Below are 14,992 nucleotides of genomic sequence, written 5' to 3'. Positions count from 1 at the left end.
GAGGGGAGCGGGGCTATAAGAGGTGGGCGACACCAGGGGCGGACACCTAATGGTATCCTGGGGTGAGGCAGGAGCGGGCAAACTCTCTCAGAATGGCATCTCCTGAACAGTTTTTGAAAGAAATGTGTTGACAGGATAGTTGCTAAGACTCAAATGAGAAAACGGTGAAGGAAGCCTTGAGAAATACATGATAGACACATCAGTAGTCAGGCAGTGAGATGCAGAGAGAAAGACGTCAAAAAGACAGGCCCTTTTTGTTTTCTTACGTTCTGCTCCCTGACTCAGCTCCACCCCTGGATTGGCCACACCCCTATCTCAGCTCCACCCCTGGAGTGGTCACACCCCTAGCTCAGCTTCACCCACTGACTTGGCTCCACCCCAGTTGGCCTCACCAGGGCTGAACGAAGACACCAAACTCTAGCACCCTACCGTTAGACCTGGTGGTACCTCAGATTCAAATGCTGATGCCAAGAGGAGGAAAATCATCTGGTGATTTGGGGCATCAGGAACATCTTCTTAGAGGAGCTGGCACTTAGGATTCCCTGTTACTCTCCAGTCTCACCCTGTGTTTCTCCCCGGCTCCATGCCAGGACAGAGAGACCTGGACTCACCCCAGCCTTCATGAAAAAATGAAATTAAAATCACATACCATCCCCTGTCCTCAGAGTCACCTCAGTCACCTCTTGGGAAGAGGGATTGCTGATCCCAAGGATGAAAGAGGGCTGGAAAAGAAAGAATTCCCACCTGCCACTCATATTCTTGATCCCCAGACTGCTGGCTAGTGGGTGGAACACGAGCCCATTTGCCATTCCCCAGAGCTGCCAAATCCTGCAAAATAGATCCTGCCAAACTTGCTGGCCCTACCGAGGGGGCAGAATGGGACTTAACCAACCTCCAGTCCAAAACTGGAAAGGGAGTTTTCTTGGCCACAAGAGTCTGTGTTCAGAATATTGCTATTTGCTTATACATGGAGGTTTCGGGCTGCAGCTCATTCTGTTCAGAGAGTGACTGACCCAAATCAGGCAAGATGGTACAGCAGAGGGATGCAGGCTTGCCCTCAAAATTTTCAAGCACCAAAGTTACATAATCACTTCCAATTTTCATTTTGACACTGTGAGGCAGTGAAGATTAGATACAACTCCTGCTGGAGGTGACAAAAATTGAAAATGAAAATTAAGTCTGACCTGGCAACCTTCAGTACTTTTCTCGGACCCAGCCCTGCTGCTGCCTGGTATCTCTGGGTGAGGAAAGCAACCTGGCAACAGCAGGGAACCCTGGAAGTTAATGCACCTCTGTTCCCACTAGTTCTTAGCTGTATATCAGAAACCTCCAAACTGCCTTCTGTTTGTAGCAAGTGGTAGTGGCTAGGGAGGGAGGTGAGCTGATGGCCCAAAAAGGCTTTCCCTTTAGAGGCTTCTTCTCTGCTACTAAAGTTTGGGGATCTCCACTTTTTTGGGGGGATTCCCTCTTGAAGCTCCCTAACCAAGGGATGTAAATAGCAGTGATGGGGAAGGCTCAACTCAGTGATAGGGAACAGACTCCCGGGAAAACCGCACCTTGCTTTGTGGTTCTCTGAGGATAGTCACAGCCCCATTCATCTGTCCCGGAACTGAAATTGGCACGTAGTAGGCCTCCAGACATGTTTGTTGAATGACTGAATGACTGTTTTGAATGTTTGGGCAATAATATAGTCACAACCCCATGTGGTGACCGCTTTCTGTCTACCAGGCCCTATGTAAAGCCCTTGACATGTGTGACCTTGTCTAATCCTCCAAACAACCTATGAGATCAATAGTGTTATTATGCCCACTTTCCAGATGAAAAGACCAAAGCTCCAGGGGTTTAAGCAGTTTGATTAAGTCACCTAGTTTGGAAGAAGTGGGGCTGGAATCAATGGCCCATTGCTTCTCGTTCCAGTGGTCATCCTTCTAGTGCTAGGTCAGTCACCATCACCTTGGTCTTGAACACTTTCTCTCTCTTCCTCACAGGTTTTCCACCAAGTACTGGATGTCACAGACATGCACGGTCTGTGGGAAAGGAATGCTTTTTGGCCTCAAGTGTAAAAACTGCAAGTAAGTGGCTGTTCCTGGAAGTGCCTTTTCACAGTGCCTGATGTCAGGCTGGAGCCAGCCTGGACTCTGAAATGGCTTAGGGGGTTTTGTTCCTTGGCTCTCAGGAGAGCTGCTTGCTCTGTTTTTTGGAAATAGGCCCTAAAAGAACACCTGCACCTGGGGAAAGGCTCAGGAGAATGCTTGTGAGTAAGAACTGGAGCTGATGGTCTGTGCTGGAAACGCAGAATGCCGTCTGCAGAGTACAGCGAGAACTTTCATTTCCACAGGCTCTGGAATCAGGGGTTGGCTAACTGTTTCTCTGGTCAACCAGGGAGTAAATATTTTAGGCTTTGCAGCCCACAGGGTCCCTCAGCTCTGTTGTGCTGTTCAAAAGCAGCCATTGACAATATGTAAACAAATAAGCACGACAGATTTATCAATTCCAATAAAGCCCTTTGTACAAAGACAGGCCATGGCTGGTTTTGGCCTCTCAGCCATGGTTTGCCAATCCCTGAGTTCAATTTTGTAAAGGGCTTTTGCCCTTTATTTTTTTCTCCTCATGGCGTCTCTCCGGGTGGAAGTGGTTCTGATTCTTCCCTTTTTACAGATGTGAAAGCTGAGTTAACGCTAGGATAAGCTGAGGTCACATGGCTAAGAAGTGGCAGTCAAGACTTGAACCCTGCCCCCCAAACTCCTGTTCTTTCTGTGGCATCATGTTGGTCTCGAGTTCTGGCAAGAAGACTAAACCACACAAGCCCCACCTCTCCCAGCTTTCATGTACCCACCCCAGGTCGCGTCTGGCAACAGGATGCAGGAGGGACTGTGACACTCAACGTAGGCCTTGGAGTCAGACTGAGATAGGTTTTTACATCCTGATCCTACCACTGTTTAGCTCAGTGACTGTGGGTGAGTTGCCTCACGTTTCTATTGTGAGGATTTTCATCTGCACCAAAGAAATGATCATCACACCTGCCTGATGTGGCGGTGAGTGTTGAATAAATCAACACCAAAGGACATAGCCCGGTGCCAGGCTTTGGGTTCTTCTGTCAAAGGTCACAAATGCCTTTCTGTTTGGTCTTCCTCTTCCCTCCTGTAAACTTGTACTAAATACCTGCTCTGGTCTATAAAATATTAACGTTCAGCTGTATCAAGTGACAAATGAGTATGCATCTGATTGCTTCATAGGAGCCACTAAGTTGAAAAGTAGGACTCTTTCTTTCTCCTCCAGCCTCCCTCTCCCTTGTCCAGCCCAGGATGGGAACTGATTCAAGTTGCATCAGGCCTCCCCACATCCCTGCCCCATGAAGGAGTTCCTACTCTCCCTGCAGCCTGGATGTCTCAGTGATAAGGCAAGGGTGAGCCCCTTTCCCTCCTGGAGTTGTGAGGAGGATTAATTAGTTCCAGCCTCTAGGGAACCTTAAACTCCCTGGCACATGGGGACGGGGTGGGGGCAGTAGCTACCAGGTGCTAGTGTCTGGGGGCCCACGTCCCCACCTTGGTCTCAGGTGAGTCCCCAGGATGGCGGCCTCTGCCCTTTCTGACCCTGAGACACACAAAGCCACGCCTTTGGGTCCAGGTGGAACTTCGGTCTGCTTTCCCGGTACACCAGATACTTCGGGTCCGTCTCCTCTGTGTGTCGTCACACCACATTCTGAGGGGGAGACGGCAGCTTTCACATCCTCACACCTGCCGCGCGGAGGCTTTGAAGTCAGGTAACTAGGTGACAGGGATGCAGCCAGGAGTCCGCGAGGCTGAACGCTTCCTGAGCTGTTTTAATTTTCAGCGCTAGAGGCAGACGTCTGAGGTAGCCTTCGCTCACGCTCTCTCTGTTCTAGAAGTAATGAGCAGAGGCTCAGACCCTGCAGAAGGCTGGGGGAGGGATGGGGACCTGAAAGAGAGAGGTGGGTGCCTGCCAGAAGCCGAGGCTCTAAAGCAGGCAGAGCTGAGCTGGAGTCCCACCTGCACTGTGAACGCCCTGTGTGCCCTTCGGAAGGGACTCTCACTGCGGGCTCAGTTTCCTCACCTGCAAAGTGGGCGTGATGTTAGCGCCCCTCCCACACCCCCCACACCCCCACCCCCACCACAGGGCTGTTGGAAGGAGCCTGTGAAAGGTCCTCGCCCCAGATGGCAAACATTTTATCAAACATTCCTCCCCACTCTTACCTGGTACAGAAATGCCATCTGGAATTGTAAGAGGCAGGATTCAAGCCAAGCCCTGGTTGGAAGGAACCCTTGATCTAAGGTTCAATCCCTGGGGTCGGGAAGATCTCCTGGAGAAGGAAATGGCAACCCACTCCAGTATTCTTGCCTGGAGAATCCCCATGGACAGAGGAGCCTGGTAGGCTACAGTCCATGGGGTCGCAGAGTCGGACACGACTGAGTGACTTCACTTTCACTTTCTTTCACTTTAGAACAACCACCCAAAAGGTGAAAGCAGACTCTGTAGCAGCCACAGACCTTCAGGATGCCGCAGGAGCTTTGATGCTGTGACTTGCGTGATGTCAGCAGAGTTTAGTGCTCTCTCTGGTGTGTCATTGTTGTTGTTGCTCTTTGGTTGCTGAGTCGTGTCTAACTCTTCTGCGACACCATGGACTGTAGCCCACCAGACTCCCCTGTCCATGGGATTTTCCAGGCAAGAATACTGGAGTGGGTTGCCATTAGAAGCTTGCATTACTGATATCATCTGCTGAAGTTTGATTTTACTTCTCCATCAGTGAAATTCTGCAGGGTTTTTTGCATTAATTAACAGTGAGGAGGATGGCTGGCTGTTTATATGGGATTTCAAAGACTGGCAAAATTTCAGTTGGAAAGATTTGGATAAAGGACAGAAAAGGAAAACAGAGCCCATTGTCAAAGAGGTTAGGGGAAGACACACCTATAGAGATGGGAACTTCAGTGAAGCTGAAGTGCGGGCATACAGTCAGTAACCAGTGAAATCCCAGAGGGCAACGCTGAGAATGGGGAGGGAGCTGGTTAGAAAAATGGGCAGAACTATTTGTTCATTTACTCTACCAATGTTTATTGAGCATGTACTGTGTGCCGGGAACTGTTCTAGTGTTAGTTGCTCAGTCGTGTCTGCCTCTTTGCAACCCCATGGACTATAGCTCGCTAGACTTCTCTGTCCATGGAATTCACCAGGCAAGAGTACTGGAGTGGGTTGCCGTTTCCTTCTTTAGGGGCCCTTCCCCACTCAGGGATCAAACCTGTGTTTCCTGCACTGCAGGGCAGATTCTTAGCCGTCTGAGCAGATTTAAAAAATGGGCAGAACTATTTGTTCATTTACTTGACTTCTGTTTATTAAGCATGTACTATGTGCCAGAAACTGTTCTAGGAACAGGGGAAACAACAGTCAATGAAACAGACAGAATCCCTGCCCTCACGGAGTTTACATGCTAGTGGGGGTGGAGACGGGGAGGCCAGACAGTAAATGAAGTAGTGAAATGGGTCATCTGTTCAGATGATGCTTAAGTGCTAAGGAGAAGAACAAAGCAGAGAAGGGAGGCAGGAAGGGCCAGGGAAGGGGCTGCAGTTTTAATTGGAGTGCTCAGGGAAGGTCTTAAACCTGACTGGGAACCTTGCAGGGGGAAAGTGGTGTGTGATGTGGGTCATTTCCTGTTACCCTAAAGCATTTCCAGAGGCTTGGGTTTAAATCTGTCCCCAAGGTAGTGATTCTCCAGCCCCCACCCCCAACCCGATCCCTGCCTGTTTTAAAAAAGAAAACCCAGAACAGGGCTTACCTGGTGCCTCAGACAGTAAAGAATCCTGCCTACAATACAAGAGACCGAGGTTCGATCCCTGGGTAAGGATGATCCCTTGGAGAAGGGAATGGCAACCCATTCCAGTATTCTTGCCTGGAGAATTCCATGGACAGAGGAGCCTGGCAGGCTACAGTCCATGGGGTCACAAAGAGTTAGACTCGACTAAGCAACTAAAAAAATCTAGGACAATTCTGGTGGTGTTACTGCCAGAAACTCCCTGGCTTAGACATATGCTACTCCAAATGTGGTCCCTGGGCCTATAACCTGTAGCAGCAGCAGAACCTGGAAGCTGATCAGAAACTCAGACTCTCAGGCCCCACCCCAGACCTGCTGCCCCCAAATCTGCATTTTAAGATTGTCCCGGTGACTCGTGCACATTAATTTTGAGAAGCTCTGCTCTCGTGAGCTCCAAATCCTCTTGCAGAGCTAATTTTATTTCTGTAGATTATAGATCTCAAACTGGAGTGTGTATCAGGATCCCCTGGAAAGTTGAATAGAACACAGCTCCCTGGACCTACCCCGGAGTCTCTAGTTCAGCAGGTCTGAGGTGGGTCCCCAGAATCGCATCTCTGACAAGTTCTCAGGTGATGCTGATGCTGCCAGTGCCGGTCCTGGGACCAGAGTCCGAGAACCATTGCTCTATATATGAAAGCCCTGGTTTCCCAAGATCAAACCTTATTTTAGCACATGAGTGTTGTTTTTTTTTAACGTTGGTCCGTCTCTGCTGATTGTTTTTCAGTCTCTTCTGCTGTGACATCCCTTGGCCTCACTCTGTAGACATGAGTCTCGCTCGTCCTGGTCTCTCCAGTAAATTCGTCCAGTAAATATTTGTGTGCGGAGTGAGTCAAAAAAGATACGCTATGATTAGGAACCCAGGTCAGATACACACACACCTCTCTTTGAATCCTGACTCACCACTAACTGTGTAATCTCTTCTAAGCTTCAGTTTCTTTCTACATGCGTGCTAAGTCACTTCGGTCATGTTTGACTCTTTGTGACCCCATAGACTGTAGCCTTCCAGGCTCCTCTGTCCACGGGATTTTCTAGGCAAGAATACTGGAGTGGGTTGCCATTTCCTTCTCCAGGGGATCTTCCCAACCCAGGGATCAAACCCAGGTCTCTTACATTTCCTGCACTGAAAGGTGTGTTCTTTACCACTAGCACCACCTGGGAAGCCCTCTTGCTATACAGAAAGAAAAAAAAATGACATCTACTTTACTAAATTGTTTTTTTTTTTTAATTGACTAAATAAGGGAAAATGCTTAGCCTGGTACCTTGCCTATTATAAGAACTTAATAAATGAAAGTTAATACTGTTATTAAATTAATTTGGGAGTACCCCTCCACCCAGGAAGCCGGAGTACTTCTGAATGTCTAATCCCTTTCCCCCCTGCTTTGGTTTGGTGCCCGTTTCCTCCGGAATTATCATCAGCTGTCTTGTCAGCATTCTGAATAGAGAGATTAATGAACTAATAGGAAATTATGCTCAGAAAGCAATTTGCAGTTATCTAAAATGAGGCGTTTTCATCTAATAGGTTCACGAGCACAGAATGGAGTTGAGTTCTAAGTGGTCGGCTGTCAGTACAGACCATGTATTGTCTGATAACCATGGATTCAGCTGGCTGAAGTTTGCTTTTGTAGTAAGATGCTGATGGATTTCCTTGGCTCAGTCATGTCTTATCTGCACCCTTCCCCCTTCTCAGGGTCCTTCCAGAGAAGGACACTTCTGTGGGGCTGAGGTCAGGTTCCTTGGAAACCTGTCCACATCTTTCTGGGTTTCTTCCAGGAAAACTGGCAGTGGTGATTTGAGTGGTTGTATTCTAGAAAATAAGAATTTGAACCAAGGTGACTCTGACCCGGACTCTGGGTGTATGGCCTAGAAATCTGCATTTTTAGTCAGCTTCCTAGATAATTCCTATTTGCACATAAGCATGAGTGTTCTGGGCTGAGGAAACAGCACGGACAAAGGCTTGGCTCGGGACTTAGTGTACGTCGCTCAGTCGTGTCCGACTCTTTGCCACCCAATGGACCATGGCCCACCAGACTCCTCTGTCCTTGGGATTCTCCAGGCAAGAATACTGGAGTGCATTGCCATTTCCTTCTCCAGGGGATCTTCCCAACCCAGGAATCGAACCTAGTCTGAGCATATTTTGCAGGCAGAGTCCAGGGTAGAGAGGAGACTGGTTCTGCTTTGCAGCCACATACCAGCCCTAGGACTCCTGCTGTGGCCTCCTGAGGCTCCAGGCCCGTGAAGGGGAGGCACCCCTCACCACCCAGCCAGCCACTCTTCTGGGAAAGCGGTCTTGGGCTCTGGAGCTCCCACCACCCTGGATCAGCTTGCCGGCCAGGACGGGGCCCGGTGCAGGGAGGAGAATGTGGTGTCAGGATGGCCGTGCCCTTGGGCGGAGGTGGAGATCCTGCTGTGCTCTGAATCACCTGCTCTTGGGGCCTGAGACAGGAACCGTACGGGTATCAGAACACCTTGCAGATGTATAAGACTCATTTTCCTCTAGGACCACAGAGTACTGGCTCCTCTGCTTTGAAGATAGGATGATTAACTTAGTAGCCGCTGAGCACAGTCCCAGTGACCTCGTTTAGGGATGCCGGTGCTACCAGTTCAAACCTGAGACCTTCCCCCTGGGGGCTTGCCCTTGGCTGATTGTAGCTTCTCCCCCAGGGGGCTCAGAGGCAGGCTGTCAGGGCATAACTGGTGCAGGTGTGCAAAAGGCCAGCTTCCTTGCCTGCAGGCAGACAGACTCAAGGGTACAGTTCACACCCCAGAGCCCCCTGTGGGATCAGGCTGAGACCAGAGTCGCCTGCAACCATGTCCTTGCTTAGCTTCTCCCCCATCCTACCGTGCTAAGGAACGTCCTGTAGAACCCCCTCCATAAATCACTTGCCAGATTGCACATCTCAGGATCTGTTTCTAGGGAGCTCAACATAGGACAGTAAAGCAACAGCATGATCCAGACGCTGGAGCCAGAGAGAGCAGGTCCTGGTTCTACTGCTTCCAAGCTGTGTGGCTCTGGGAAAGTTTCTAAACTTCTCTGATATAAAATGAGGCTACTGTGTTCATTTGATGTGATAAGACATGTGAGTGCTCCAGTCACGTTAATGATTTGATGATTCTTTCAAATCAAACTCTGTAAGATGCTCAGCAGTTATTTCATTACAGAAGTGGATTCTCTATTAATATGAAATATGAAAAGGAACAGACTCACCAGATCACCTCCGAGGGTTTAAGCAACATTGAAGTTCTGGAAAAGTTAGTCCATTTCCTACTTTTCTGTAGTCCTTTTTCTCCATTTTTCTTTGGGGATTTTCTGAACCAACCAGTTTCTTGGGAGACTAGTTAAAGGGTTCGTAATGAGGCTTCTCAACCTTGGCACTCTTGACATTTTGAGCCAGATCATTCTTTGTGGTAGGGAGGCTGTCCTGTGCATTGAAGGATGTTTAGCACCATTACTTCCACACACACACCCCCACTCCACCCTTCCCCTACTCCACCCTCAGCTATGACAATCAAAAATGTCTCCAGATATTGCCAAATGTCCCTTGCGGTGTGGAGGGGGCACAAAATTACCCTTGGGGGAGAACCACTGTTTTATATCCTAAATCCCTCATCCCCAACCAGTGGGACTGTATATCCATTATTCAGCTTTTAAGTGCCAGCATTAGAGTGCCATTACTGAAATATTCAATAGAATGATCAAACTGCTCAGGTTGCCTGGGACTTCCCTGGGTCAAGCACTGAAACTCCCAGACCCCAGGTGACCCAGGTTGGTGGAGGCAGGTCTGTGCTGGTAGAAACATTTTACATGCTCCGATTAAGGTCACTGCCCGCTTCCGTAGGCGTGAGAGCCATAATCACTTCCCTGGAAAGGTAGAAAGTGATGTTTAGAAACAGCACACTATTTCCAGTTTATTCCAGTGTGTTTTAATGCATTTTCCATAGTTCCCCCTCCTCCTGCCTGCAGTAGCCTGGCTAGACATGCTTGCACTTAATTCTTTTCATGTAAGCAGTCCCTTTGCCATTTTACAGGCACTTCTTTATCTGGTTTTGCTCTGTTATTGGATCTTTTCACTTGGATTTCACATGCTCTTTGGTGCCCTCCTTGCCCTGCATGTCCTTCTCTCCAGTGTCCTTGCCTCAAAGTCCAATGTTTTATCTGAAATGTTCCTGTGTTTGCAAAATGACTTCAGCCACAGGTGACAAGGAGATAAAAGCAGGAAGTAAGCCATGGTTGGTTTGAGCCACTGGGCGCTCTAATTTTCCCAGCTCTTGCAAAACTGGGGAAATGATGAGCTGGTGTTGCAGCTGCTGCGAAGTTCCTGGAAGCTTCAGGAATTTGTACAACAGGCAGGATATTGGCAGGATATAATTATGAGCGTGCATTTCAGAGATCACCAGCTTGAAGCCTAAACTTATTTTTTCCACTAATAGAAACACTTCAGTTTTTGCAATAATCATCATGAGAATTAATGGTCCCTTACATGCGTTTTTACCTATTATGTGTGCTAAGTCGCTTCAGTCATGTCCGACTCTTTACAACTCTATGGACTGTAGCCTGCCAGGCTACTGTGTCCATGGGATTCTCCAGGCAAGCATACTGGAGTGGGTTGCCATGCCCTCCTCCAGGGTATCTTCCTGACCCAGGTATTGAACCCAAGTCTTTTATGTATCCTTTATTGGCAGGAAGGTTTTTTACCACTAGCACCACCTGGGAAGCCCCTTACCTATTATAGTTTGGTCCAATTACAGTTGTATGTGAGGGTGGATTATAATTCTTCTGGAGGTTGAGGTGGGGATTGGATCCAAGGATGATGGTGATGGTCATGGTATCATGTATTGAGGGCTTGCTGAGTGCCAGACATTCTGCTAAGTACTTTACATGCATGAATTCATTTAATTCTTACAACAACCTGAGAAGGTAGGGTCTATTGTTATCCCCGTTTTTAAGAAAATAGAATAACTAGGAATAACTTCAGGAATAACTAGTTGGCCCCAAAGTCTCATTGTGGGTGAATCCACTCCTCAAACCCACTGATCCCTCTGATCCAAGATCCCAGAGCCTTAACCAGTTTACCTGGGCAAAGGACCAGCCACACAGCTGCCAGTCCCCACTCTGCCTCTCCTTGAACCAGACAAGCAGAAGATGAGAATCTGATCTCAACCTGACCCTGGACCAGAGCTATCAGTCTTTTCCTCCCCCACCTGCTGCCTTCTCCCATCATCCCTTCTTGAATCGAAAGATGATGAATGGGTCTCTGCGATGAACCCCCCCCACCCCCGCCCAGGTGCTGGGAACCCAGAAGACTCTGTGGTCACGCTCTGCTCTCCTGGGGAAGCGGGGTGCGGGGTTGGGGGAGGCGTCTCCAACAGGTAATAAATCTATGGCTTCCTTATAGAGACCTCTTATGGAAACACCAGTGCTGGGGTTTTCCCGATTATTGTCCATTACGTTGCTGGAGTGTTCGTTCTGATTTCTGTGTTAATACACCCCATCTCCCTTGCTCGTTTCAGCTGTTGCCTTTCTCTTTCTAACACAGTTGAAGGCCAAAGAGCTCAACCCCACTGGCCGGTCAGCAGTGAGGGAAGGGGGTGTGTTCTTTGAGGTCCTTCACTGAGACCATAAGGAGATGTTTCTAGAAGTATGGGCTCAAATGACAGACCCAAGGGGAACCAAAATTAGACAAAACTGCCCAGTTGGGGTATTCATACAGACAAGCCCACAGCAAAGCGGGTACTGACTTGGTTTAGTGATTTTGCAAGAAGCCTTAAGAAGCACCTAATGCAGTGATGTTGGGGAGGCAAGCGGAGGTGGGAGAGTGAGGAGGGATAACCCGAGAGGGGCACTGGGGTAGGGGGAGGTCTTTCCAAAATGCCTATCCAGCCTGCACCTCCCTGTTTAACACCCTCCTTGGTTCCCCTCAGTTCTCAGAATAAAATCGTTTCCTGAGCAGAGCCTGTGCCATCCTTATTTACCCCTCCTTCCTCCCCTCTCACCACGTCCCTCCTTTTGCCCAGAGCTCCAGCTTCTCTATGCCACCAACCCTGCAGCAGCACCCGTGCCCACTCACTGATGCTTCTTTGCACCCTAGTGCTTCAGCCTAGATCTTTCTTGTGCACCTCTGTTCAGTGATAACTGTGCAGCTCAGTTATCACTGCCTCCAAGAAGCCCTCCCTGACTCCCCTCAGTTCCAAAGTGCCATATCCCGCCCTTTCAGATCATCCCGTGTAACATACGATGTTGTGTTTATCTATTTACCGCTCTGTCCCTCTAACCAGACTTTGTTCAGGGTAAGGGCTGTGTCTGCTTTGTTCACTGTTCATACAAACAGGGTGAGCACAATGCCTGGCACAGCAAGTGCTCAGGAAATACTAGGTCGTGGAACAGATCTCAAAAGGAGCCTCTGGATGGAAGTGTTTCTTCTGAACCCAAGGCTCTGGGATCCTGGTTCCCATCCAAATTGGGTCATTTCTAGGAGGTGACTTGACTTTGAGGCAATGAAATGAGTGAAATGGCATTCATGTTTGAAAGGACAAGAGATGGGTTTCCATACCCATCTAGATAGTAAACTCCTTGCTAGATGATGCTAAGAAAAGTGATTAAAGAAGAATTCTCCCCCTATGTTATTATACACTCGCAGTGCCTCACACAGCACCTGGCACAGAGGAAGAAGATGATGATGTTTTTTGTGAGCATGAATGAATGGTTATCCTGAGTCCGCTGTGTTTACTATCTATGTGATTGGGCTGCTTCTTGAGCCTCAGTCTTTTTGACTTTAAAATGGGTGTAACAGTATCCATCGCTCACAGGATTGTTGTTCAGAATTGCCCAGGGTTATGTTAAGAGCGCCTGGCTCCAATTGGGTGTTTGCTTAACATTTCTTCAACTGGATGTCAGGGACCAGGTATTTAAAAACATCCCATTTGCACTCTGTAAGGAAAGGCAGATTGCAAAGTGAGCCAGTGTGGGATGAAAGAAAGGATCAGGGATTTAGGCTGCCTGGAGCAAACTTTTCATAAATTGGTTCAACTCTGCTGGCAAACCACTTGAACATGTTTGTTTTCACCAGCAAGGGTCATGATGGTGCCTCATCCAGGAAGGCTGCTTTACTGATCCCAGCCGCACACCAGTCTCCAGGCTTGTGTCTGCTCTTAGGGGCTGCTGGGGGCCAGGTCACATCCATTAAGGAAAGGGCAGAGCTGCTCATAAAACTGTTTGTCTCATACAGTTTCTGGGCAGGATCTACACAAGTCCAGTTTGCTTGTGGTCAGACCCCCATCTCCCACCCCCGCGTCGGGGAAGAAGGAGGGCCAAAAGAAGGGAATGCAGAAGGGGCTGTGTCTGCACTTCACAAACGGCAAGGGATATAAGTTATAAGAAATAGAAATCACTTTCTAAAAATTAATGGAGACTTGGGACTTCCCTGATGATCCAGTGGTTAAGACTTCACCTTCCAATGCAGGGGCCACAGGTTCGATCCCTGGTCAGAGAGTTAAGTTCCCACATGCCTCACGGCCAGAAAACCGAAACATAAAACAGAAGCAATATTATGACGTGTTCAGTAAAGACTTTAAAAAGTAGTCCACATCAAAAAAAAAAAAATTCAGAAAATCTGATGGAGACTATTCATGTTCCCACACCAGGAGCAATCTGGGGGCGTTCCCTTCTGCTGGGCTACCTTCCTGTTTCTTTCTCCTCTCCTCTCTCCCTCCATCTCTCCAGTGTCTGTTCAGCCTGTATCAGGCACCAGCCACCAAGCCAGGCACTGACAGCAGGGAGGGAAAGTTGCTGCAAGGAGGAGAAAGACCCAAATCCTGCCCCCAAGATAAATTCACATATTTAATTTTCAGACAGACAGGATGTCTCATTCAGCCAGCAGCTCCTTTGGAGCATGAGATATCCCACGTAAGCAACTTTTCTTGATAACTGAAGCTTATCCTGTTAGCCTTTGAAGTTGAAAAAAATGAACTCTTTTCCATGAAAGTTTTAAATCTTTCCAAGTGTCCAGGCTGCCTGAGACTCGTGTGACATTTCCTGTGTGCCCTCAAGTGTGCCTTAGCCCTGCCTGCAGAGATATTGACCTATTTGCCGTCCAGGTGAGCACCACTCGGCATTTCCTCACTGGATCCTCATGGCAGTTCTGCCTACGAGGAACCTGGAACTTAGCCAGACAGGTGGATGCCTCCTTGGTCTGGAAAAGGTAGAACTGTGACCCAGGCTCAGGTCAGCTGGATTCTGAAGCCCAGGCTTTTTACCTGGAAGCGCATATGACCTTTACCTGGTGCCCGGAGTTGATCAGAGTTACCATCCTAACTTGCAGGGCTCCTCAGGGCCATGTCTGGTACGGAGATTTGTCCAGAGCGGTCCGCTGTGCCTTCCCCACCTCTCTGTTTTCCTCCTTGTGAAACAGAGCACATGGAGGACACAATTCATTGACTGTGGGCTCAAGGGACACATGAAGGACAAGGAGCAGAAGGCTTAGTTTTGATGTAAGAGCTTTGGGGCAGACCATGTCGGTGTTCCAAACTTCCTCTAATAATCATGGTGACTTAATTGGGCTCCCCTTTTTCTACAGACCCTGAGACAAAGATCTGGGGACAAGTAGTTTCTTTGAGAGGTGAGCCCAGGGCACCCCAGTGGTGGGGGCAGGGGGGGGTGGTGTTGAGAAGTGAGAGAGGGACAGGAAGGGAAGGCAGCCTGTCCTGGGTCCTAGAAGAGCAGGTGACGGCCATAGGCACCTGGGGTCCAGTCCCTTGACAATACACCTCTGAGTTGTCCCACAGATTGTTAGTTTGTGGAAACTGCACAAACTAACAATAAACACAACCCCCACAGTAAAAACAAGAGTACCTGCAACTTCAAGTGCTCGTCCTAGGCATCTTACCTCTGTTGTATCATCCATCTCTACTGTCCTGTGAGACAGATGCTGTGATTGTCCCCACTTTACAGATGAGAAAACTGAGGCTCAGAGCGGGTCAGTGACTTGCCCAGCTTGTCACAGCCAGGAAGTGGTGGTGTCAGGCTTTGAACTCAGATTTGTTAAGTATATTATCCTGACACCATTTCCTTTTACTTTTTAATCTGTTTATTTGGGGAGGGGGGTAATGGAGCAAGGAGGACCCTGCCTTCTGGAAGACTTAGGCATCCAGACATCTCTTATCTGGGAAGTAGAG

The 14,992-nt window shown here is 48.6% G+C and overlaps 1 protein-coding gene across 1 annotated transcript in view; it reads left to right on the top strand.

Moving 5' to 3' along the window:
- KSR2 (kinase suppressor of ras 2) overlaps positions 1 to 14,992 on the top strand; it is a 417,713-nt gene that overhangs the window by 313,900 nt on the left and 88,821 nt on the right. The window contains exon 7 of the mRNA XM_061140846.1: positions 1,989 to 2,072. Within this exon, the coding sequence (XP_060996829.1) occupies positions 1,989 to 2,072 (84 nt within the window). The remainder of the gene's footprint in view (positions 1 to 1,988; positions 2,073 to 14,992) is intronic.

Source organism: Dama dama, chromosome 5 (assembly GCF_033118175.1).
Source record: "Dama dama isolate Ldn47 chromosome 5, ASM3311817v1, whole genome shotgun sequence".
Lineage (NCBI taxonomy): Eukaryota > Metazoa > Chordata > Mammalia > Artiodactyla > Cervidae > Dama > Dama dama.
The sequence above is the reverse complement of the archived record's forward strand: the minus strand, read 5'-3'. Positions and strand labels throughout refer to the sequence as shown.